This window comes from Protopterus annectens, chromosome 6.part1 (assembly GCF_019279795.1).
Source record: "Protopterus annectens isolate FY-2018-M chromosome 6.part1, PAN1.0, whole genome shotgun sequence".
In the NCBI taxonomy this organism is placed as follows: Eukaryota; Metazoa; Chordata; order Ceratodontiformes; family Protopteridae; genus Protopterus; species Protopterus annectens.
Genome location: NC_056738.1, coordinates 414,640,967 through 414,667,840, shown reverse-complemented (window position 1 = coordinate 414,667,840; position 26,874 = coordinate 414,640,967). Strand labels below are relative to the sequence as shown.

The 26,874-nt window shown below is 40.5% G+C and overlaps 1 protein-coding gene across 2 annotated transcripts in view; it reads right to left on the bottom strand.

The window, feature by feature from the left end:
* The window catches only part of SPDYC (speedy/RINGO cell cycle regulator family member C), a 688,680-nt gene that overhangs the window by 431,606 nt on the left and 230,200 nt on the right, over positions 1 to 26,874 (bottom strand). For both annotated transcript variants that reach the window (XM_044075843.1, XM_044075844.1), the window contains exon 2: positions 26,127 to 26,372. In XM_044075843.1, the coding sequence (XP_043931778.1) occupies positions 26,127 to 26,372 (246 nt within the window). The remainder of the gene's footprint in view (positions 1 to 26,126; positions 26,373 to 26,874) is intronic.

The following is a 26,874-nucleotide window of genomic DNA, read 5'->3' as shown; positions in this document are numbered from 1 at the left end:
TTCATCCTACCACTCCTGACTTTGGCAAATCTGAAATTATACTAGGTAAACTGAAGATAAACACAAACATCTTTACTTCGCATTTACATTTCCCATGAAGAGAACATCTTCACTAGAGCTCTTTACTAGGCTTCCACAGCCCTACCTCAAGAAACTATCATGGGGACCCCAATATTGATTGGACCTCCTGTAACAATAGATCCCCAACTGTCCATATTAACCTTCAAAGCTTCAAATTATCCACGCACCCACAAGGAGAGATAAATGCACAAAAAGAGAACCCATTCTCTATCGGATACTTACCAATAGGCCCAGGCCTTCACTACAGGAAGCCAGTCTCTGACAGCCTAAGCAACCATCTCCCAACCTTCCTTGGAAGAAAAACTCATCCAGAAAAACATTAAGATACCTCACTATTAGATGCGAAAATAACTTCTGCCCCCAAACACTCATACCCACACTCAACTCTTGTGACTGGAAACCACAAATATCTCCAACTCTATTAAGCCACAGAATTTCAACTGAACTTTAAAACATCCTTGATGAATTGGCATAGACTAGGATCATTAGGACTGAAACTATGCAGCATAGCTACCCAAAGATACAAAATCTCTTCTAAAACAGCAGGATAAAGCATGGCACTGGACAAAAAGATAAATCCCAGAAAACAAAACAAGCCTACCAACTTAGACACTTGGCAAAGAAAAAAAGTTAGTTAAAATACATTTCTACCACAGTACATGTTCAATAAAACAATCCTAAAAAGTTCTGGGCTGCTATCAAATACTCCAAGCCTTGCAGTACCAGTACCCCATCCCCTACAACCCAACTTACGTGATATAGAAACCCTATTCAAATACTTCACAGAATCCATACTAGCTCACAAAATATTCTACCAGCATCCCCCTAGATGCTCCTAAACCCACCTCCAGGAACACCTCTTTCTTTCATCCAGTTCCAGTTAATGTTATAAAAAACCTTAAACTCCCCACAGAATTCCTAAAAATAGCAGCTGAAGCCATTACATGCTCAGTTCGCATCTATAAACAGAACAAATACCATCAATATGAAGATGATACCATATCATTTTACATAGAGGGTAGCTCAACAGAACTTTACAATTTTAGACCAACTGTTATCACGTCTCGTCTCAACCTCCTTTCCAAATCACAGCATGGCTTTTGCCCCTACCACAACACCTCCACTGCCCTTCTATCCTTCAGACACCATCAACAGTTACAGGAAGAGTGGTTTTAGTCTCCTTTACTTTCCTTGACCTGTTAAAGGCATTTGACACTAAACTACATTAAACACTAACAGAATTTAACCTTAGTTGCCCCATCACCTGGTTCAAAGCTCATCTTACAGGATGGAAACAAGCAGTCCTATGGCAAAATACATCTCCACTTCCTATGAATCTGTGTCTCCACAGGGATCCATCCTTGGGCCACTTCTATTTAATCTTTTCACAAACTACAAAATACCACTGGACATGCATCCTCTGTCCAATATGCAGATTCAACCTTAACACGTGCTGCATCCTCTCCAATATTTACAGTTTATTACCCAAGAAGCATTCTCAAAAGTGGAAAAATAGTTCTGAATCACAACTCATCCTAAATGCAAAGACGACAAAACTTGCACAACTCCATATGCATCATGTCTTGTTGAACCAGGCCATAATTTAAAGACCTTTTCCTTTAAAACTGGTGGCACTTCCCTTGTATATATCGGTTTAGGGGTTCAAGGCAAATCCTCAATTACTCCATGATAATTCCATTATAATCCACCTCTGAAGGACACTATTGCTAAAGCTGCTGTCTATGCCTCAGAATTCTATTCCCACAAATAATTGTATTAAGTCAGTCCCTATCTGCAACAAATAATTGCAAGCATCTATGCGGTGGAATACCCAAATAAAATTAAACAGAAAAACTACTTCATAATCAAGAGGTCTCGTTCTACCTACCACAAGATTTGTTTGCTTAATTGTGCCCTTAAGGGAACCATTACAAAGCTCAGAGTATTAACTTGGCTACTAAAACTAAAAATATCAATCTTTTTAGTCAGGAAAATAATAACAGTGTTCGGAGCTAGTCCACACTACTACACTGACTCAAAGGAAACAGCAAAGATCTTAGCCCACAAATTTAATGCAAATTGTACTCCACCCATAGTTTACCTATCCCACAGGTACCACAATCTTAGGCACTCCCTTTAATTGCTATGGAACAAGCTCTCTCAACCCTTTCAAAAACAAGTGCTTCATCCACGGGCCCTGACAATACACCTGGTTGCCTGATCAGTGGCAAATCTGGCCTTTCTGAACTCCTACTGAAACTTGGCCTCTTCACTGGTTACTTTCCTATAGCTTGGAAAACTGCTACTGTGTCATTGGTGAGGTCAGACCACAAAGCTGTCTCCTTAGATAAAAAATCAACTCTAATCCCAGCAAATCATGCAACAGTTGGCTATTCCAAAGAAAACTACATTCCATTAAGTGATTGTCAAAATTCAATGCCCCTCCCAAACCAGAGTTCACAACAACCCATGTGGAACTGTTCAGAGACTTACAACAATGTAAATAGCTGTATAGATGTTGCTGTACCTATTAAAAGCCCAAAACAAACTACACTGGTAGAATATTAACCTTAATAGGGTATATAACAAAAGGAAAAAACTGTTAAAAATCAGAAGGAGCAACTCCCATGATAGTCCAACAAGGCCAATTAAGAGGTAAAGATAACCTCATATGCTAAAGAAACATGAAGCCTTCTACAGCTACGTCCAAAAACTCAAATTAAGCAGCGTCCTGAACTGGTGGTCACTGGTGCCACCATACCTGAGCACAGTGACATAGCAAATTTGCTGGCTGACTAGCTCAGCTCAAATGTCAGTGAAAGCAGACATTACCAGTGATTTACCATAGGGCTCAGTTTTAGGCCCTTTCCCATTTTGCATGCATTTTTAGACCTTCAGGCCAGCAGATATAGCTGTCTGTAAATGGGTATGGTAATTCAACCTTCAGTGACTCTTGTTGCTCCAACACCACTCAAGACAATGTTAACTGGTGTGAGGACAAGTAAACAGAAGTTTCACTTGCACATAGGAGATGCACCCCCTCCAATCAGACACTGTTACAAGGGATTTGCGTACTGTATTTAATTCCTCAAATCGTTTAATCATGTCTCTACAGTACTTTGGAAAGCCTTTTATCTGGCCCATCCAAAGTCTCAACTCCCCTTTATTCAGGTCTCATGTCACCCACAGAATGTAACGCACCTTTTGGCATTTATCTTATCACACAACTTGACATCCCAGATTCATAGCTAAATATCAGTGGACTCAAATCTTGGCCATCAAGAAAGACAGGCTGCCCTTTCTCTGTACTCGTCTCTTACACACTCCACTGTGCAGATCTAGCTCTAGCCTTTTGTACTATGAAAAGGCCAATCATATTTGATCTATTTCTTCACAGAACTGCCCATCAAATCTGCTACAGGAGCTACACCATCAGCAGATAAGGTACAATGGCATCAGATTTGTATCCCAACATATCCCTCACATGAAACAAAATTGCCAGTGCATGTCAGTAGCACCCTTGCCACCTTCAAAGTAAACCTAGTTAACTGAATGGGCATACTTATTCTCTCCCAGTCTATCTCATCTTGCCCTTGAGGCCAATGTGTTTTTGGTTGAGTTTGAGCTACTCAAGGGTATGTTCTTGGAGAGAATACCCTTCTGTATTAATAAATGAGATAATGTTGGACAGGATTGAGAGAAAGGGGCCATTTCCCAGCTATTTTAGCTACTGACCAGGATTCTGTGGACGGCTGTGTAACAGGTGATGAGATTCCCAGGTTAATTGTCAGCCTGGCCCCTAGGAGCAGGGGGAAAATTATCTAGTACTGGGCAAGGCAATTTTCAATCTGCCTTTATCACTACATATGTTGACAGCTGTTATGTGGCCGGGATTCTATGCAAGAACTGGGTTATTTTGGCCTCTTGTAATGATATCGAGCAGTATATTAGTAATGGGTCAATTACTGTGCATTGGAAGGACCACTGTCTCAAGAATGTTAGAGCTTGCATCTCGTGACAAAGGGGTTCCATAGCAAAATGTGGTTTGTGTAAATTTTATTCGTATATAATGGAAAGGTCTTGTTTTAATATAAATGGTGTTATGACAAGACCTAATAAGAAATGCTCATGTTTAACAGATATAGTCTATTGTGCATGTTGTACGAAATGTCCAGCTTTCTACACAGAAAAGAAAATTGAAACCTCGAGCTAAGAGCACTTGAGAGACGGACCTAATTACACCAATGTCTTAGCTAGACATTGTTAGCAGTTTCAGGCCACGTTTTTAAATTTATGACTGTGGAATCATTAATTGATCCAAGGGGTGTACTTACACATTTACAGTTGGAAACACATTTACAGTTGGAAATACATGAACCATTATGGCAATTGAGAACCAATGCATTGCAGTGGCCTGGGATTAGTGACCACTTGCCCCTTGCATGCTTAAAATTAAAGGCACTAGAAAAATAGATATTTTATATATTTATTACTGAAATTGGTAGAATATTAGATTGTCCAAAATTGTTTTATATTCTTTTTAACAATTTCTGCATTAAAGTTTTAATTAATGTGTATTTTGATTGGTTGGGCGGTGCTATTCAAGTGTATACTCCCTGGCTGCTATTTTATCTTGATAAAGTCTTTGAATTGTCAGGCAAAAGCACTTGTTGGAATCTATTATACTTCTATTTGTTTTATCTTGTCCATCCTGTGAGTTTCCTGCTTCCAGAGGCTTGTTAACTGCTTTAGGGTTTCCTTGCTACAGTTTGTGAAATTCTAGATAGGGTTATTAGGGTAGGCATGAAATGGTCTATAGACAGACTCCACTACTTAGCCATGGACCTTCCCCTGCCCCTCTGCTATGAAAAAGTGGCTCCCCCAAGCCCAATGAGTGGACCCCAACAGCCATGGAGGATATGGATAACCCACACTCCATAGAGGCTAGGATCCAGGGCAAATTAAGTACAATGAATGGCCACAGTAGCCATCCACCTGCTACTAATACAAACTGCTAGCCTGCTGTGGTGGCAAAAGCAGTTTGCTGAACTTTTTTTTGTTGCTGCAAGGAGGATTACCCATAGTTCCATGGTAAAGCCAAAAAGTGCAGCTTTCCTGGGGAAGCCAAGAAGCAAATGGCAATAAAACAGTCAAGTTATTTTAGACGGGAACAAAAAAAGTGAAGAGCACTTGCACAATGCCACCCACAAAAGTATTTTTTTTAAGTAGAGAAAGTGTTTTCAGATACTTACCACTTTTAAACAAAAACAAGCTCTCCATTTAAGAGCTAGTCTAATGACAGTGTTCAAACAAAACACCAACTTAAAAATAACCTTCCTGAACAGTAAAAGAAAATGGTAGCACCCCCCCCCCCATTCAAAGGAACTTGCATGCCCAGCACAAAACAATCCTCGAAAGTAAGGAGCAACTCTTTTGCAGTAGTAAAGCTCTGAAGGGCTACATAGCCAAGCCTGCCTTTTAATAAGCTTGGGCATGCGGAAGGTGCCCTGAAGCCAACCCATATAGCTAAGGCTACTGCAGCAGTTATCAATGAGGAAAATGGATTTGATTCTGTCCACAAACTCTGAGCAGTCTTCATGCCCATACACCAAAAAGTACTCAATTCACAGACGAGAAGCAAACTGATTCAAAGTATATTAAATGGCTGCCTACAGCACTGTTATGGAGTGCAACCAATTCCTTGTGGAAAACAAATCTGAAATTATCTTAGCAAAAGGAATAAACAAGACTGCTCCCCATGAGTAGACAGGTAGATACAATAAAATCGTGCAATAGAATACGCAATTAAAAAATGTACTCTACCACATTACTTTATCAGGTAGGATTAAGGTAAAGAGTGAGGGTCAGGAAGAGGGTCAGAATGTTGGAAGCAAGCATATGCTTTAGAAGAATTGTGGAGTAGGATGGGAATAGTTAAGTGTATAAATACATATATAACTGGCAAAATGAAATCCTCAAGGCTTGCTTCTTGACTGGTCAATATCAAAAGTGCTCCTATTTCCAAGTATGTGTGAACGAGTCAGACACCAAGTCACCTGAAATGGTTGCCCGTTGTAGTACCCCCCACGTCAGAGATGGGTAAATGAACAGTCTTCCAGAGGATAAGTGTTTAGACTGTTGTGTTAAGCATTTCATGTCAGAGGCTAAAATTAATACAAATGTATTTAACTATAAAGATTAGTTATCCCTCAAAAATGAATGCTAAGCACAGACTTTTCACATCCATCAATCTACAGAACTAGCTAGCCAATAGTCTCTGGGCTCCCTGTAGCTATGCATATGCAAATTAACTGCCTGGTAACTAACAGACCAAAGGTAAAGTCCTCAATGTGCAATGACTAGCTTTGACCCAGTTCACCTCTCATAACCCTTGCCAACAGACAGGTAGGCATTTCAGTGGTCTAAATAGCATATCCAGTCCCCTTATGAAAGGCAAGGGTAGATTACACAGAGACCAAAGGAATACCCAAGATCCAGTTTAAGCCCCATCTTCTATCACCACAATGAAACCAGAATAAAACCTCAGGTTTCTGGTGGGCCCTATAATGATTAAGAGGCTTGACATCTCCCTACTTTCTCCAGCTTTTGAAGGGATGGGGCACTCAAGAATGCAGATGCTGGAAAGGAAATTCACATACCTTTGGGTATTTTCCTAACCAACCTGTAGTTGGCAAAGTTTGAGAAAATGGATTAGGTCTCAGGACTAGAGACCAAAGGGCTAAGAAACCTTTATGACCCCCGACCCCTCTATAAACCAATTTTTCCAGCTTTCTCCAGTTACTTTTGACTGCCACAAGTGAACCACATCCCTAACTTGCCTACGTTGTTCAAGAAAATCTAACCACCACAATAGCAACATTTTACCATGCTTTTCCATTATTCAAGGTGCTCAATTACTCTAACAGTGGATCAACACAGGGGGCATCTTGAAAGGTCACTGACAACTAAAACGCAGCCAAGAATGCCAAAGCAAAATAATGCTAGATCTTGCTGCTTAAGCAATTTCTGTTAACATGGTCCAACATGTTTGAAGTAGTGGCCTTGTCTATAGTTTGTCCCATTTGGTAACCTCAATTCATTTCATCAGCTGGACTCCTTTGGAAATGAATGTTCAAGTTCAGCATCTACAAAGCAGCAAAACAATTAGGGTTTAAATCCTATCTACTGCTCTAAGTTCAGTCTCAAGGGTGGATGGTTGGGAACTTGGAAAGGTTATTCTCATGACTGCTACAGAGGCAGAGGAATCAACTTAGAGTCTCTGGCTGAAGTGACCACCCAGGTGGTCACACTGCTTTCAAGTACTGGGGCTACGGTGTTCATTTTTTCAGAAGAAAAGTGGCAACATCCTTTAAAGTATCCAAGAAAGAAACCTAGGACTTAAGTCTGCAGGCTTGCTGTAGCCCAAAGAAAATGGAAGTGTCTGAAAGTAAACCTTCCTTCATTTTGTTGCATCAATTGCAATACTCTCCTAATCAGAAGTATTTGGGTCAGAAAATAGGGCACGCTCCTTCCTCTTAAAAGATACAAAAAAAGGGAATCTAGAAAGCTAGAGTCTTGGCTAGGACCTTCCCAGGCCTTTTAGTGGGTTGCACCACTCAACCCAACAAGTACACTCTTAAGGACCTATTAGTAGTACACAACAGGAGGCTGATGAATTTAAGACTGCCACAAGTCTCCTGCCAAAGGTCCTTTAACTTCACAATCAGATGGTACATTGATGGAGCCAGCACAAAAAACAGTAGCAGAGGATCACCATCAAAACATCTCATTGGTTATCAGTAAAATACACCAGCACTTAAAGGCAGGCATTGAAATAAATCAGCATCAGTAAAACGTACTTTGTAATACAGTTCCAAGAAAGATGCCACATAAGTGATGCCTTTACAGTCAAAGGCATGGGTCAACAAATTGACAGAGTTGGTGGAACAGAGGCAAGTGACAGGTGTGTCAGTCAAGAAAACTCCAACAGGACCTCCAGATCAGAATGGAAGGGAGAGGTTGCATGAGACCTTTGCCTTGAGCCCCAACAATGGCTTCAGCTGACTTCTCAAAAGCTGGAGACAAGGACCTAAGTAGGTCAGGACTGGAGACCAACTTGAGACCATGCTGCTATCACCAAGAACAAAGACTGCTTAATTCTGACGCATCAAAAGTAACCCAAAAATGTTGGAGCAGAAGAACTTGCCATAGTGGCAGATAGGGTAGCATGAATTTTAGAAAGCAGGATTTCAAGTTCAAAAATGTACCAAGGGGAAGTTTTAGATAAGTCTGATGTATATCTCTCAATCTTAGTGAAAGAATTCTGAACAAGGCCAAAGATGATGGGGGACAAAGGACAAAAATCAGGGCAATTTTAAATGTTCTTAAATTCAAAGCTGTCAGAATGAGCTTTGCTATAGCATGCATTTTCTGAAGGGCATAAAGTTCAAAACTCAATGCATTATTTTGCAGTTGTAATCCTCAATTTGCCAGAAAACCAAACGGATCAAAAAGGCAAAGTATGAACATTCTACAAAACTCTGGACTGTTGAGCTGTATGGTCAGATCTCTACATTCTGGTTGGTTTGATTAAAATTAGTTCCAATTCTTTCACACTACTGTTCATAAGCAATTAGACATGCAGCCCAGGAGACCCAAGGAGACTTTCTCCAAAGCAGTCTGGTTAAGTGACTAAGGGCAACTTTAAGCAAACAAAGATGAAAGCAGTCAAATCCTTGTTACAGAAGCAGCTTAATAGCTCATAGGTTAATTATGTGCTAAATGCCAAACAGCAGTCTCACTTGCTTAAAACTTGGGCAAAAGCAAGATGGAAAGGCATGTGCGCTTCACCCACATGATGCCATCAGTTGCAGAACCACCTGCAGGCATACTTCTAAAAGGCACAAACAGGGCTAATGGCACTGAAAACCAGTACATGAGTATACAACTTGGAATATCAACAGAAAGCAGCTGGCATTAAATCAGCAATATTAGCTAAAAAATTAGATTGGTTTCTTCCAGTCTAGAAGATGCCAAAGAAAGGTTAGACGTGCTAGAAGGCACTCACTAGTTACTGCACCTCCAAGTATACTTATAGAAGTTGGATCACAGCACACAAGGGGGCTCTACAAGGAAGCCTGGGGTATGACCATGAATGGAAAACCAAAGACTTGCCAACATGAAAAATACCAAAGTCACACAGCTTGTACTGTTAACACAATTAAATACCCATGGATATTTACATAAACACCAAGGGTTGTTTTAAACATGAGCCATTAAAAGAATGACAACAGCTGTTGACAGTCAGCCATTGACTTCATGAACACCTCTGCAGACCTCTAAAATACGCAATTTTCTAAACTGGCACACCTCCTCCTGCACTCCATTCAGAGCATTACCGAGGGATGTTTTGGCATTCATTAATCCCACAATATAATTCTCAGTACTACTGTTAAAAGCGCATACAGGTCACCTAAAGACTACCTCAGCAGCACACTAACAGACCTTAAAAAAATTCTCTGCTAAACTAAAGCAATCGGCCAATGCATAACCTGAAGCAAATCCTAACTGGAGCTACCAGTGACACTAGGAAAAACTCAATCACATGCTACACGTCACTCGTCTTGTGTATATTCCAGACAATGAGGCTGGGTGCTCATTTAAGTAGTTTAATCACACACAAATATTAGGATGAACACTACAATTATATGAACTGACTAACGCATGCATGCGTACACCTTTGCTGCTCACTACAAAATGGCACTCTTGCTTGCACGTGCTCACTGACTGGAATATCTCTTAAAGGAACATTCACTGAACTACATCTTTCCTCCAACTAGTTGGTCATGCAAACAATGACAATCTTGAGCATGCAAATTATGTAAATATACACAATCATGTCCAGGTTGCTGTGTATTTAGGATTAGGTCTTGAGATGCGACCTAACCCTGTAATAGGACAACTAGAACTGGGTTTAGCAAAAGGGACAGTCACTGGGGAATGTTCTTGAGGATTTTGGGGCATACCTCTCAATTGTACATATTTTCGCAGAAAGTCCAGATTCTTGCCTCATTTTTGTCCATTTTTTCAAACTTGTGGCTTTCTGGCAAATCAGTGAGGACTGAAGTCAGCAAATGACATTTGAGTTTGACTTCATACCCCTCCAAAAATGTATGCTAATGCAAAATCTATTCTACCGATTTTAAGTTGAGCAATATTTAAAAAAGCGTCTATTTTGGGGCCTTTGTCCATCCATTATTTATGACTTTGTACATGGACTTCTTGCTTCAAGAGGTTGAGAGCCATGTTTTCAGGGATTACTTTCAGGAACAGGCAATGAAATGCTCTGGAACAGGAACAATGGACAAATCACAATTAGTCTGTTACAAGCAAAATGTTTCAACACTGGCTCAGACACTGGTAGCAATGTTTCCGATTCCACCTGAATTCCATGCTTTGCGACTCCATGAATCTTGGTTCTTCACAGGTTTCGTAACTTCAAATCGGTCAAATCCTTTAGCTGTCTGCATCCTCATATCTCCTTTTAATGGATTTAGAGATTCACTGGTATCACTGGAAGACTGTTGGGACAAACTTTAGTAGTGGAGTTTTTACTGCTTTGTTTTTAGCACCAAGAACCAACAAATTCCTACTGATTTGTCTCTACATTAACCTCTGGACAGGTGAACCAAGAAGATTGTCTCAAGGAATGTTTGAGATTTAGAAAAATCAGTATTGTCATTTTTATAGACTTTTCCAACAGCTGTTTTGCACTTTGCAGGAGCAGTCAAATGGCTTGGCAGAACGTGCAGTTCAAAGTCCCATGTTTCAGCAAATCTTGAACTACTGCCTTGTAAACTGTGCACCATTATCAGAATTGAGTTTGTGACTACCATAGACAGAATACATCTCCAACTTAGTAATGACAGTACTGGAGAGATTAGGAAGTAGGTCAATTTTGAACCAATTTAAATGAGAGTCTACTAATACCAAGTAATGTTGACCATTCCAATTCAAAAATATTTGAAGCTACTGTCAACCAAGGTAGTTGAGAAAGCTAAAGATTGCCTTGTGTAAGCCAAGTGCAAATTGTACTTTGCAACTCATGCTGAAATTGCAAATCTGGCAAGAGCTGCGTGCATTGGCTTTTTCAAAATAGTGACCAAAGGCTGGTGGTCAGTCTCAATTTGACTAGGTCAGCCATAAATATCATGGAACGTCGAATATGCAAAAAATTGCCAAGAGCTCTGCGCATACTACATTTCAGTTTAGGCTAAAGTTCTAGATACACAGACTACTGGTCTACCCTCAAAGAATAACTGCACCAAGACCAAACTTCAAAAGCATCATGAGTTACAAGTTTGTGCACATCATATCTTAATAGTGGGTGGACTGGCAATTCTCTGTTTCAGGACATCAAATGCTCTGATGATGTTCTGACCAGGACCAAGTTAAATCTCTGCATGCCAGCTCTTAGTGTTGAAAGTGCACTCAAATTTGAAATGAACTTGCCCAAATAAGGTCACACCATCGGGAGCTTAAGCATCTCAAGTACTGCAGTTTGCTTGTAAGGATCTGGTCATAAGCCTGCACCAAAACAAATGACCCACAACTTGTAGGCTGAACTTACAATTTGAGGAAACCACTTAAGATTCACTTCACGAGCACGTTCCAGAACTTTCCTGAGGTTTCCATCAGGTTAGACTTCACCATTGCCTCCTACAAGAATATCTACTGTAACAGCACATGGATTGCCAAAATGAACTTTTTGCATCGAAGACAGAAAAAAAGTGGCATTTGGCATAATGAGCAGCAACTTTGACTGTATGCATTGGATGAGGTCATTTTAGTGCTTTGTTCAAGTCTCTTGGGTCAATACATACTAGAATATCTGAGCTACCACCATGGAGGAGGATACCCATTCAGCTGATTCTTCTACGGGACAAATTACTCCTAGGCATACCATTCTGTCTAGCTCAGTTTCAACTCTGCCTTGCAAGGCTACTGGAACTTTCCTTGCTGGTCTGAACTGGGCTTACTACAGGGTCTAATGTCATGGAGTACCCAACTGGGAGTTTGCCTAACTTTTCTTCAAAAAGATTAGCATAAACAGAAAAAATTTGTGCAAAATCATGGTTGCGCATGCTTACATGGTGGACTTCTGCACTAAATGAAAGCAGTCCCATTTTCAAATGATCCGAGCCCTAAATGACTGTACATATCTTTTGACTATGTAAAATTGCAAGCCATAGCTGTTCCCTGAAGAGCAACATGAATGCACTTACTGAGCCCTTGGTTTGAGTTTCACCACCATAAGCAACAAGCTTCACACTTTGCCACATCAAGCTTTTCACTACCTCTTACACTGGCAAACATTCCTGCCGACATAACACTGCACTTTGAACCAGTATCAACTTCAGCTCTGCAGGTCTCCCATTAATCAGAACAGCACACAATACTGAATTCTTCGCCCACAAATCTACTGCATTGACAGTTTCACCAAGCACGACGGCATAAACAAAATGTAGGGTTGGAGCTTTCTAGTTTAACTTGTCTCTTTGAATGTTCTCTTAAGAATGGGCCTCTTGATTTACAAAGTCTTTTGAAATTATTCCACAACATATGCGGCACTGCTGACCAAAAGCTAAGCACATAAGGTTCATGATTACCACCACAATTACAACAGTTGACTGAGGCTAGATAGGGACACTGATTTTGCTGAGTCACCCTGTGCTTCACTGAGCATGCTCTGGATTTTACTAAAACTGCCCTGGAATTTGCTAGAAAGTCTATGAGTTTCACTGAGGCTGCCCCACCCTTGGGCCTGCATCTTTTAACCAAATGCTGCAAACTATCAACATTAGCACTGGAAGCATGCATTTCTCATTTGTAATGACATCAGTGTGCTTTTCTGTGAGCTCACATATCTAACAAATCTCTGTGGCTTTAATCAAAGTTAAATCACCGTCTCAAAGCAAAATCTCTCACTGAATCATCTTTAATTTCACAGACAAGCCTCTTAACTCATCTCTCAAATCACCAAACCTGCACGTTTTTGCCTTGTTTTTCAAGTCAGTTATATATGCTGCAAAAGTTTCACCAGGCTTTTAATCCCTTGTGTAAAATGTGCATTTCCATTGTAAATTTCGTTTGGGGGTTACACATTTCTTTAAATTTGTTTTAAGCACTCTGGATATTCCAGGGTTTCAGACGGTAGCACTATATGGTGGTTTTCCACCTCCCCTGCACACACAGCTAGGGCACACACAAATAAACACTCCCTTTCAATGGCTTCTGAACCAGCTAAATTCATCAGAATAAATGCCTTTGTACATGCGTCTGTCAGAAAAAACCTGTATGAAAATATCGTACACATGCTCACACTCAATTTTCAGCAACATTATCAAACACAAATGGAGCAGTTCTGAGAAATCTTTCTGCCATGCCAACAAAATGCTTTTGTAATTATGCATACACACTAGGTACTTTAAAAATTCAACTGTACCATAAACTTTGAAATAACAGCTGTCTGTGAAACTGTACTGTAATACTGCACACACACTTGTGAACATTTTGCACACACCAGATATCTCAAATAGCTTTAGTCAATTTAAAAAAGCACAAAACAGTACTTTTCCATTTTTTATACATTTTTATGCGATTCAGAAGTTACTGCAAGCACTTTTGTAAGCAGAGTATTTTTAACATTGTAACTTTGAACATTTCATTTAATTAGCAAGTAGTTTTAAATGGTTTGAATGCTTTGTTTTATATTCATGGAGTAAAAATAAAAAAAAAAAAAAATCAATAATTTAAGCAAGTTTTAGTACCTGGGATTTATCTCTGACCCACTAGCGAGTCAGATTACGGATGATCCACTCCTGTATATTCCTCCAAATGCAACTCCTGCCTCATGGTCTTGTAGTTTTACTCTGGATACCATTTTGACACCAGGTCACTTGTCTTGTGTATATTCAATAGGATGATGAGGCTGGATGTTCGTTTAAGTAGTTTTACAAACAATATCAGGATGGAGAATGGTAACATTAAATAAGTGACTGACTAGTACATACATGCATGCTTATACCTCTGCTGCTCACTACAAAATGGCACTCGCTTGCACGTGCTGACTGGAATAGCTCTTAAAAAGAACACACTGAGCTACAATACATTTACCACGCTGGACCAGAATTTCACCTCATTCTAAGAGGAAAATAAACCTTAGCTCTGAAAGTTTTGGTTTTAGACCAAGTTGGCCAAAACAAAAGGACTGCCATCATCACACATGGAATATGGCCTCCCAGTAAGGCACAAGTTGCACAAACTAAGTAGTTTTGCTTACCAATTTGCCGTCCTACCCTATGACATCACTATTATATGGTTCTTAAAACAAGTGCTACAAATTAAAAAATGTGCAGATCTAGCCTCAAAACTGAAACTAATGTATACCTCTACACAGCTGCCTCCAGCACTTCTATTTAAAGCCAGCATCAAATTATGCTCGTGTCCCCAAAGAACTCTACAGTACCAACCTCCTTTTCTACAGTAACCATAAAACCTGGGGGGTTCTACCATTACCAGTTCCATACAACCTGAAAATCAATTCAGAAAGTGATCCAAACATAGCTATTACACCAAATTTATAGAAACCATCCTTATGCCACAGCTTAGTCTCTGGACACTTAACTCAAACACCCATCTCAGTCCACTAAATCCGACAGTTAGTACCACCTCCAGCAAATTGCAAGCTAGTAACTCGGCATGTGGTCTGACCATGTACAGCCATGCAAGTACTGCCAACACATTTACCTTGCCCATCACGGCTGCCCTAATTCTAAATGTTTTGTGAACACATCCAGTAAAACTAGGAAACAAGCCAGCATTAAAGAAATTTGTAAATTACCTAGGAAACCTTTTGAGCAATGAGTATCCCTCAAATGAACCCCGTTTACAAGTATTCGATAAGCAGAGTGTTAAAGCGATCATAATACAAATGTCTGAGATGGGGAAAACGTAGTAAAAACATAGCCTTTTAGTCCAAATGTTGTTAGAGCTTCACAGATGGGAAAGTGGAACTACTGGGCAGCCACTGAAGCCTAACCTTTGATTCTTTCAACCTGGACGTGCGTTTCAGACCTGGCATTATGTTGCATGACCGGTCTGGTAAGGCAGGCAAATAGTGATATTCAAGACACAACTAGGCAGTGATACTTCCTCACAATTAACGGTCTTTTGATCAGGTACTGGTTTGCCAACAGAAGTGCCTTATTGCAGGGATCCATGCAAATAAGTAGGGAAGACTTAAATGTGACTACTTTCTGTATCAAGTTTAAGTCATATGCAGAACACTAGGTGTCATCTTGACCACCATAGTGAATGAAAAGGTTCGAGGGGGGAATTAGCACCCAGTTTGCAGTCACAGACTTGTTAAGCCACAAACCCTTATCTTCACATCCAAGAGGACAAAGGGACATAGTAGGGACTCTAGGAAAGTTAGATAATCTACAATCAACTCGAGTAAAAGAAATTCAGTATTATAACTAATGCTTAAAGCTGGCAAGTTTAACAATGACTAATGTAGCAAATTTTATTGAACATCTTAGTGTTGAGACAGCATGGACAGAATTAACCCAATGGCAGTCATCCCCAGAAGTACACCAATTTAAGCAAACCTATAAAGCCATAATAGACTAAACAATGCAAGTTAACTTTCACTGTCAGGGGGACATGTCCATTTCATAATTTTATAAATTATGAGAGAAGCCAATGGGATGGTTTCCTGCATCAGTTACAGCAAACTTGTGCAGGCATCACCATAGCTCATACCTTACACTATGTGGAAGGAGAGAGATTACATTTAAAAAGTGGTTTAACAATTGTGTGTGAAGCCCATGATATTTAAACCTGGACCATGGAGCAGTTTAATTTTATGCTTCAAGGGTATGATCTACAATGGTAATGTGAACAGCACTTTTCATAGGTTTATACTAGGCTGACTACCTAGTCTGTCTACAAGCCTAGCCATGCAACGTAACCCAGTTTTGTCAGAGTTCCTTGGACATGTACTGCAGGGTATGTTGGTCAAGAGGTAATCAAAGGTTAGAGAGGTATATCAGTTGGGGATTAATTTACTTACTGGTCAACCTTTCTCCAGAGACGTAGGTGCCAGACCATGTAGTAATCTGCAATTTCCCATCCAATGATGGAGGCTTCTTTTGAATAGGGTGAAGGGTGAACTCTTCTTCACATAGACTAGCTTCTTCCATAGCAGGGGGATCCCTTGAAACATCTGCTGCTCCAGCGTGGTCTATTTACATCACAGGCAAAGTTCAGGTTCTTGGATCTAAAGTTTCTGGTGCTGTTTGCCTTGCGGATGTGCAACAGAGCTTCAGAGGCGGCTTTTCTGCTAGGCATAAATAGTCTCAGCAACCTTTAGGACAGAGTATTGATATACGACCTTAAGGTAAGCTGTAGGACAGGGTATTCATTCTCTGGATTCTCCTGGTGGGGAACCGGAGGACATTCCAACAAGCCTGCTTGTGTGCATGCCAAAGGGGGAACTGTACTCTATGATGGGTCTGAAAAGCTAAGTGGTACTATTACCTGAACCTGGATGCCATACCATTGCTTTAGGAGCTGGGCAAGAAAATGGATACATGTTGGTCATATGCCAAATTACTGTCTACACATGTTCCCAGATTATCTGCTTGGGGATGGTTTCATCAATGAACTAATTTGCTTGGGTGGATGATTTCCCAAAGGAAATCATAATGCATTTATTTGCAGAGTTTTAATCCACAGCATTCACATCATTTGTTAGATTCCTGCAGGATGTTGGTGTTGTGGGGGAATCAGATCACTCCAAACTTACTCATCTGCAAAATGAGCCAGAGAGCTGATGTCGGCCTTGACTTCAGAGAAACAAATGCCAAACAGCAACGAGTCCGGAACCCTGGAGAACTCTGCTGGTGACTAGTTTTAAATGGAGGTGGTCTCACCGATTCTTACTTCTTGGGTCCAGTGAGCCAGCTGGCACTCCAGTACGTTATCTAGGGATTTATGCCTACTTCTGAGACAGTCAGTTCCTGAATGGAGTACTGTATCAAACACCTTGCCAATGTCAAGCCAAGCTGTGTGCACCATTTTCCCCTCATCCTTAGCTATGGTAACCTTCTCAAAGTAGTCTACCAGGTTAAGTAGGAAAAATCTTCCCTTACAGTCAAATTGGGATGGGTCTAGTTTTTGTAGGCTGGCAATGTCTTTTCTAATCATTTCCATGGTAATTTGTTCCATTGCTTTGCATATCAAGCTTAGACTGATGGGTCTGTAGTTCCTGAGGTCAGCTGATGGTCCACCCTTAACAGGGATAACTGTTGTGGCACTCCATTCACCTGGTATGTAACCTGTATTGAGGCTGTAGTTGAGTGCCTCAAGTGGTCCTGCAAGATCATGTTTTAGGCTATTCAGGAGCCAACCAGGGTTATCGTCAAGCCCATTGAAGCAGTGCTTCAGGCCTTAGTGAGCACCTCCAGGACCTGCGCCTTTTTGATAGTTTGGGTGGGATGGGGGAGATATGCTAGAAGGGATTTCTCACAGTAGTGGGAGGGAGTGAAGTTAGAGATAAAGTTATCAGCCAGCAGGTTTGCCAACTCATCCCTGGTCATTGAAGATTGTACCATTTTACTACCAGTTCTGTATACTGCTGAGTATTGCCTCCAAAGTTCCTGACAGTTGAAAAAGGCCCTGTGATTGTCCTTAGCCTGGCCATCAAAACTGGCTTTGTTGAAATTTACACCTCAGTTTGTTCAGTTGAATCAGAGCTAGTCTCAGAGTTGCTCTGATTTTGACCATGACTTTTTACTTTGTTATATAGCCTGTTATGGTAAAGATTCTACAAGTGTTTTTTGTGCTAATCTGGGCTTACGTCTGGTAGTTATAGCAACCTCAATGCAGCCATTTACATGTCTGCACAAGGTTTCTGTAAATACGTCTGCATAGGTAGTGTTCAGGGTTTGGGGAGCTGTGAATTTTGACAAACTGTCACTTAGTAGAATGTAGTTTAATATTAGTTCTCAACAGTTACTGGGTTAGTTGTGCTTTCCAGGTTCATTTTTATTTCAACTTCACCCATAAGGATGTGCCTAGGAGGGTGCAATGCGCCCATGTTGGGGAGTACTAGCGGAGAAGTTTGATCCTCTGGTTAGTTTGTGCATTATCTGGTCCTGTGTGTGTTTAGTCCAGGAAACTTTGGGCCTGTGAGTTAGAGAGGCAGTGTAGGTTTCCCAGTCTAAAAAGGAATAGAGTCTCCCATTAACAGGGTATTTGGTTGGATGGAGAGTGCCTCTAGTAGGTCTAGTTAAGAGTTATGACCTGTAGCTGGTCAGAACATGGTAGGAAACAATCTGTGGAGACTGACATGGATGAACTCCAGGACATCATCCAGTAAAGCCACCACAGTTGTATTTGCTAACAAATTAGAGAGAGACATCTACCTTTGGCCCTTGCCTGTGCTGTTGGTCTAAATGTTTGGAAGGCACTCAGCCTTCCACTGCTGGAATACCTTGAGGCTTTAAATAAAGTCCAACAGCACAGATGTCTACATTATCCAGACTGAGACTGTAGGGTATGGAGTTTGATCAGGCACCTAGCATTGACCAGTAACGTAAGTTGCATGAAGGCAACAGGAAGAATCAAATGTGTCAGCGTGGACATCTCCTACAGCTTCATTATAACAGCAGTCATCCAATTCAACTTTGCTGCACTGGACACCAATAAATTGTTACATTGCAGACCTACTCTTACTCCTACCTGCTGGTAACTATAAACCACAAACTAAGAAAAACAAGTGTTACACCACAGCAGTCTTGAATATCAATGCCTATTTTAGTAGTAGATTATCTATACATAGGTTGACAGCTTTGAAAATCATGGACAAATATGGCTTTCAACATTAGCTAAGCAAAGGACTTTTGAAATTTTTAAAAGCCCTCAGAAGACCAGATGGATTGGTATGGAATGGTTGTGGAATGCAGCTGAATCCGAGAGAAATGGAGAGACAAGGTAACCAGCCTGGTGGGCAGATCTGATCAAGCATTAGTTGTGCTGACAAAGTACATTTCTCACATTTACAGAACATGAATTTAAAGTTGGTGTTAAAACCTAAATTGCTGGGCATGTTTGCTGCTAGTTGTACAGACACTGAATCCAGTTTGCCAAGGTTTATAATGAAGGGCAGCTGGTAATGGCATGGTAACTAAAATGCTACCAAAAAGGACAGATTCAGTATCATGAAGCATCAAGGGGGAGACAATCCATCAACTCCACCCACTAATTGTACTGTAACTCACTAAAGAGGGGGAGCATCACAAAACTGACATTGTACCACAAACATGCTTGAGTATGAGCATGGTCTTTAATGTTCAGACTGCCTGCAATATACTGTAGAACACATTTGCTAGACTTTCTTGATTTACTGCATTATACAGTGCTATACACAATGATCACTACTATTACACCATTTTTAAAGCACATTTAATTGTAGCAGTCATTTGTTGGCTTTTCTAGTTCTGTTTGCCTCCAAATCACCTTGCAGAACTGCAAATTAGTCAGGAACTTAAGTTTAGTAGTTGGTTTAATCAGCACATGAGAGCTGCTTTTGCTGTGCTTTTACAGTAATAAATTCTAGGATCATCCATGAGGTAAGAAGCACTCTAGGGGGCTCAAACTGTGGATGTTTTTGGCTAGAGGGCATAGGAGTCGGTTTAAGTTTTCTTCTGCTATAAATCAGGCATATCTATGCAGAGCTGCTCACTGGGCAGCAGTAGTTAACAGAGCCCTGTACAGCAGCAAACATATGAACTGTAAAATTTCCCTATAAAGTTAGGATTAGGGCCAAATCCTGTTTGACTATGTGGCAATGTGCAGTATTCATCTTAACAGCAACTAGCTTGCATATAGAATAGCATTACCATACACTGGTACTAAAACATTGCGCCCATAACCTCCAAAGGTACTCCAGGAGAAGTTTGTTGAAATCCAATCCTCAATCCTAAACAGCCCACCAATTACTGGACCAGACAAAATGGATATGCAATTTCCAAATGTCTCTAGCCAGCTTGGTAGATTTGGGCATCCTAAGGCAATGTAGCAATCATTTTCTCAAACAGCTGCTCGTTAAAGAACAGTACGCAATAGATATAAATGTAGAACTTCCTTGGAGGCAAAAATCTTTTACAAAGCTGTCAGGAATACCCAGACTACATCCCTCACACCTTATACATACTGACTTATTTGGAGGTGCCCAAAATAAATCTTCCCAAACCTTAAGGACCTCCCCAAAGCTATCGATCTATAACACTGCTCCTCATCAAATTGCTAATGCACCAAAAACAATCTTACATAGGTTGGTATTATGCTATTGGCCCTACGGCCTGTACAAGCCTAGCCATAATTCCCTGGATATCTCTTCCCACAATATTTATTTCCCTGGACCCCTGACTAGCAGAGTGACTGACCTGATCCCTGGGGTGAATTTCCCCATCTCCCATCCAATTGTCAAGGTTCCTTTTGAAGAGGGCCAAGGAGATACTCAGACTGCCCATACATGTCAAGCAATTCCAGAGTATGGTGAGTCTCTGGGTCATGAACCTATCCCTCTAGCACGTTTTGTTCATTGTGATAAGGTTTAGATCACTGCAGAGTGTGGCTCTGAGGGATTGGATTTCTTTAAATGGAGCATGTCCAACAGCTCAGGGTTTGACATGGCCTTGTATGTTGAGCAGAGATCACCTCTGAGTAGACTATATGCCACAAACTACAGCTGCAGTTTTTTTTTTTTTTAGACCGTCAGCATAGGGCATCTGCTTTAGGCCTGCGATTCTTTTAGTGAGTTATTTCTGCAGCCTTTCCAGCTGTTGCAAATGTCTTGTGAGGTACATACCAAACAGGGTGTTGTACTCTATAATGGGTCTAATGAGGGATGAGTACAGTGGGACAATGACCTTTTTCTGGATGAAAAGCCCTTAGTGATGGTGTGCCACATAGGATTTCCTGACTGTTGTGGCAATGTGGTTATCGAAGGCGAGACCACTGTCCACCTGTGTCCCCAAGTCTCTCATCACACTGTTTAGTGTACTGCCACCTGTGGCAATTCATGGGTACATAGTTTTTCCCCCACAGTGGATAACTATACACTTCTTGGCATTAAGCTTGAGCCCATGGCTCTGGCACCAAGCATCTGTTTCTGTAAAGCCCTTTTGTAGAATATCCACATCATTTGGGGATTCAATAATGGCTCCCAGTTTGCAGTCATCTGCAAACTTTGTTAGCCAGAGTCCCTTAGTGTTGGCCTGTGCTTCAGAGAGACGTAGAAGCCAAACAAGACAGGCCCCAGGACTGAACCCTGAGGTACTCCACTCGTCACCTGTCTGAAGCTGGACTTTGACTCAGAACCCAGACTGTAAAAGTAGCTGTCAGTAAGCCAGGTGACAACACAAGTGATGTAGGGATTTATGCCCAGCTTAGTAAGTTGATCTAGGATTCTAGAGAGGGGGGATGGTGTCAAAGGCCTTGGCGAGGTCCAGATAGGCTGTGTGGACCATCTTACCCTCATCCACAGCTCTGGAGACCGATTAGAAGTTAATCAGGTTCAGGAGACAAGATCGGCCCTTCACCAACCCAAACTGGGTTGAGTCATGTTTGAAGGTTGCCAATGGTCTTTGTTTTTAAGTTCCATGATAATGCGTTCCATGACCTTGTAGATCAAGCTCGTCAGACTGGATCCCCCCTTGTGAAATGGGATAACTAGCAGTGTGTCACTCAGTGGGCATGAAGCCTGAGGTGAGGCTATGATTACACATGACACTTCGGTGAGGTACCCGGGATGTCATCTGGTCCCATGGATGCTGTATTCTTAGCTTTGAAGAGTGCGGTTGTTACCTTTGTGACCGTGATTACCGGAATTTGGCAATCTTTTGGTATTGTGATGGGCCCTTTAGGGGCTGTGAGGGGGGGGGGTGAAGTTGGCACGAAATCGATCTGCCAGGATATTGGCAATATCCTTGGGATCCGTACATTTAATGCCATTCTGTTATAGCTCAGAGCAGTTGCCATTTAGATTCTTGACAATTATAGAATGCCTTGTGGTTGTCTTTGGAATCTTTAGCAATTTTATTTACGTAACTAGCTTTGGAGGATTTTATGAGGGCTCTCAGCTTCTTACTTAGGCTGGTAAGGGAGTTTTGAATCCTGGGATTTCCCTCTTCTGCAACAGTTTCTTCTTTCTGTTGTATAGCTTGTTTATGGCAGGGGACCACGAGATTGGCTTCCCTTTTTTGGGGGAGAGCATTTTGGTTTTATTACGGATGGCACGATTCATGCACGAGTGGATGTGCTTGTACAGTGCCTAAGTCTAGGATTCAGCAGTCGAACTTATCAGCTCCCGTCTGCATGGGTGTCATGAAATTAGTCACTTCTGACTTTACTAACACAAGCCTAAACCCAATGGTCTCAAACAGCAAAACCCATAAGGCAAGCATACATTAACAAATACTCTTGTCAATGGAAAGACCATTGTGCAACAAATGCCCCATGCACCATGTTAGACAAGACAACTGTTGGTTGCCAATCTAGAGCCAGGATCCACAATACAATGCTCTTAAGTCACTGCATCCCAGGTATCAATAGGATATTATCAATCCATGTAGGCGTAAAATGACAGCAGATCTACCTCAAACTGACTATATGAAGAGAATGGATCTCAGAGTCCGATGGGGACAAACCTTGCACTGAGCAGTATTCTACCTTCAAAGATGCCACAGTATGAACATAAAGTGATAGATTTTAATGATCGCCTTTGTTTCAGGCACTAGGCATCACTCCAGGGGGATCAAATAGGTCAGCATGGGAGGACATGGTCAGACCACACTGCTTTGTCAGGGATGGACTGCAATTGTTCCGCCTAAGCTTTCAGATACAGGACAACACTTTATCCACTCCTTTGAGGGAAAGAAAAAAAAAAAAAAAAATACTACCTCCAGCATAGAAATGTCCAAGCAATCTTCAGGTGTTACTGCTGAATACCAGCAGCCTAACTCCACACCCTTCACTCACTTCAAAGAACGTAGACATGTATGTCATGACAAATATGCTTAAAGCCATGAAACATACACAAACAGTGCAAGGCTACATAGCCTTCCATATATTTAGAGCAACAGCAGAGACTGATGCCAAGGTCAGAGATGTCTACATTAGCAATATAGCTACAGGTTAAACAGAATACCTTGAAGCTCATCCACGTGTAAGTCACCACAGACCAGGTCCCTTACCATATCATTAAGACTATAAGAGCCACACCGACAAATAACCCAACGAAAAAATAGCTGAAAAACGGTTTTACTTCAAATCAAAATAAAACAAATATATTTCACATAAAACAATGATACGATAATACAATCCGTAAGCACTTTCGTTTAGCTTGTGCTAAACTTTTTCGAACAAATTACACATCACTTCCTGTTTGTTAAATACTAACTGAACTAAATCAATTAACTCTAAAAAGACGAACAAACTGTGATGCAGTTAGAGAGACAGCAACAGTGTATCAACCACATATGTATATATATTATACGGTTGTATTTTTTAAAATAACATATATAGATTTTGTTCAATAAAATTCTTGCAGAGTATATATATTTCTATGTTAAAAAATTGTGTTCAAATCTCTCAACAAGTAAAGTAAATCTAAACATATCAACTATCCGGTGTGAAACATCCGAAACTGAAGGTATTAAAGTACTAGGAACAATAAAGAAGAACATAAAAACATAAAACCATAAAGCTCTTTCCTTACAGATACACTATGTAACATATCAGGTTTTCGTACCTCAGATTTAAAAATACCTATATAATTAAGTACATCTACAGCTATGACTATATTTAGAATTATAAATAAATAAAATAAGTAAAATGTATATGTCAAGTAATCTACTATAGCATTAAATGCAGTATATGAAAATATGTAAACATTATGTTAAATATAAACTATCAAAAATACCTCTAATAAATTTTATATTTTATATGTTATATGTTTTATCTATCTTTCTAGTGATTTTAATTTTAAAATACTTGCTATTGAAATGGCACTATTCATACCTGGCCAATTTTGAGCATTTAATCTTGTTTGCCATTCCAATTCCATTTTCTCCAATAATGGTTGCCAGGGCCCTCCCCTGGCATTCAATTTTAAAACATCTAAAACTATGAATTTAAATGAGTTTCACACCGATAGTTGATATGTTTAGATTAACTTTACTTGTTGAGAGATTTGAACACAATTTTTTTAACATAGAAATATATATACTCTGCAAGAATTGTATTGAACAAAATCTACATATGTTATTTTAAAAAATAAAACAGTATAATATATATACATATGTGGTTGATGCACTGTTGCTGTCTCTAACTGCATCACAGTTTGTTCGTCTTTTTAGAGTTAATTGATTTAGTTCAGTTAGTATTTAACAGGAAGTGATGTGTAATTTGTTCGAAAAAGTTTAGCACAAGCTAAACGAAAGTGCTTACCCTTACCATATCATGGCTAGCTAGAAGTCACCATCTATGCCCTTAAGAGTATCAGCTCTTACCTAAACCTATTACAGGCACTCACCATACAATACAAACACCCTATTCATGGGTGACTACCACTTTAGACAGGAAGCTTACTTTGCCTAAAGCTCACAGGCACAATGCTTTGCCTTCAACAACCTGGAACACAGTATATGCTCTAAACACAGGAGCAAACAGACTAACAACATTGGAGAGCACTACACCCCTCCATGTCACATACGCTGAGGTTGGATCACAAAGCAGTCAACTTTTGAAGTAAAAAAAAATCAACCCAGAAAACCCAGCTAAGCCAGTATCAAATACTCCAAGGCAAACATCATATTAATGTCAATATTCAAGGTTCCCCTTAACCCAGAGGCCACAGCAGAATTTGAAGTCCCTATACAATCAATAGCTAAATAAGTCTGGCAGGTATGGTAGCAACTAAAACAAACCTCACTGTTGGAATAGTCACCTAAACAGGCTATACAAGAAAACTCAAGGCCAAAAAATAAATTAAGAAAATCAATTCCCTTAAGACAAGTGCTTTGCTAGACCACTAAAGAAACCAAGATCTAAAAGGCCAACTAAGAGGTCAGGATAGCCAGAGACTATGGAGTGTGCTGAACTGGTGAACAGTACAGTCTTCACCAGTTCAACTCAAACTTCACCCCCCTCTACTACTACCCAAGCTTCACCAGGTGAAATCTCCTCCCCCATCCAAATGACAAAAACACTTGCAAGCTACAAACAAATGGGCCCATCCCAACTTGTCTTTAAGGAAAGGTCATGCCTAACCTGGTAGACAGAGTGGGACTTCACGGCAATGGACAAGGGTATCTTGACCTAGCCAAGGCATTCAACACAATACCCCACTTAAACACGGTTGGCAATCTCTCGGAGCTAGGCATAAATCCCTACATGAGCCAGCAATCAAGAGTTAACAGGACCAAGTCAGGCTTGGTGAGACCTCCAAAAGACCAATCACCAGCAAAGTATGAATCACAGGCCTGGAAAATAGTGACAGTCTGAAAATTACTTAAACATGGAAAGTTGGCACATTTTCTGAAGGAGTCTGCAAAAGATAACTGTTAAAGCAAGATAGGGTCATTCTCTAAATGGACCAGGACAGAATGTCAGAAAGTCTCCTTCTGAACCATTTTCTAATGCAAGAAAACATACTCAAAGATGGTTCATGCATGGAGACGAGCCTAAGAAATTTGCACTTGTCAAGTGGTCCTTTCCCCAAGGCAGCACCAATACTTTGGGGTCCTGAATCCAGAGTACAGAGTTTCAGCACCACAAACTATCAAGCTAAAACACGTACAGAAGCTTCCGAAACAGGTTTGGGCTCCAAGACATCCAGAATTGCTTTCAGACTACACAAAAAGTAGAAAATGTGCAATAACCAAGCATGCTCAGTATAAATTTGAATAACTTACCGAGGAGCCTGTAGAATGCTTCTTTTTCCTGTTCCAGGACCAAAAAACGAGTGTGTGAGATTTTAGGCTTTGCCACAGAGTCTTCTCTCTCAGGGAATCGCGACTTGCGCGCTCCAGGACCCCTCATACTGCACACTGGTTTCAAGACCCCGGGCTTCACCCCAATGGTGACCGAGGAGATCTGGGAGCAGCTCTGATTGTGCCTCATTTTGATGGTAATTTGAGCAATGAGGAACAAAGGTCCGTCTGCAAAGAAAATAGATAATGTTCCAATTACTAACTTTAAAGAAATTCTATGCTACAACGCTACTGCAAGAAGTGTCATTAGAGAGGCACTAGAGTGCTGCCAGTCTAGGTCAGTAAAGACAATTTATATGTTTGGCATGGATTTCATAATGTACAAATCATAGGGGTTAATGAATAGGACTTCTGATAAACGCAGCACCAGAAAAAAAAAAAATTCTAAAGCCTTTCCTCTCAGAAAAAAATTGCAAGTTCACCAAAAAATGTAAACAGCTGCCAAAGGCTGAACGTCAGAGATGCTTTATATTACAAAGTAGAATCCACTACAAGGAGCACTACACCTCCCTATAAATAGCAGTGCATTTGTAATGAAATGGTCTGAAAGTTATCCTTACCTCACATTTAATTGAGAAACGCCAACCAAAACATATTTACCAATATATGGTGAAAACTGAATTGAAAGACTCTGGAGATGTAATAGGCAATACTGAAGGTAAGTTAGCAA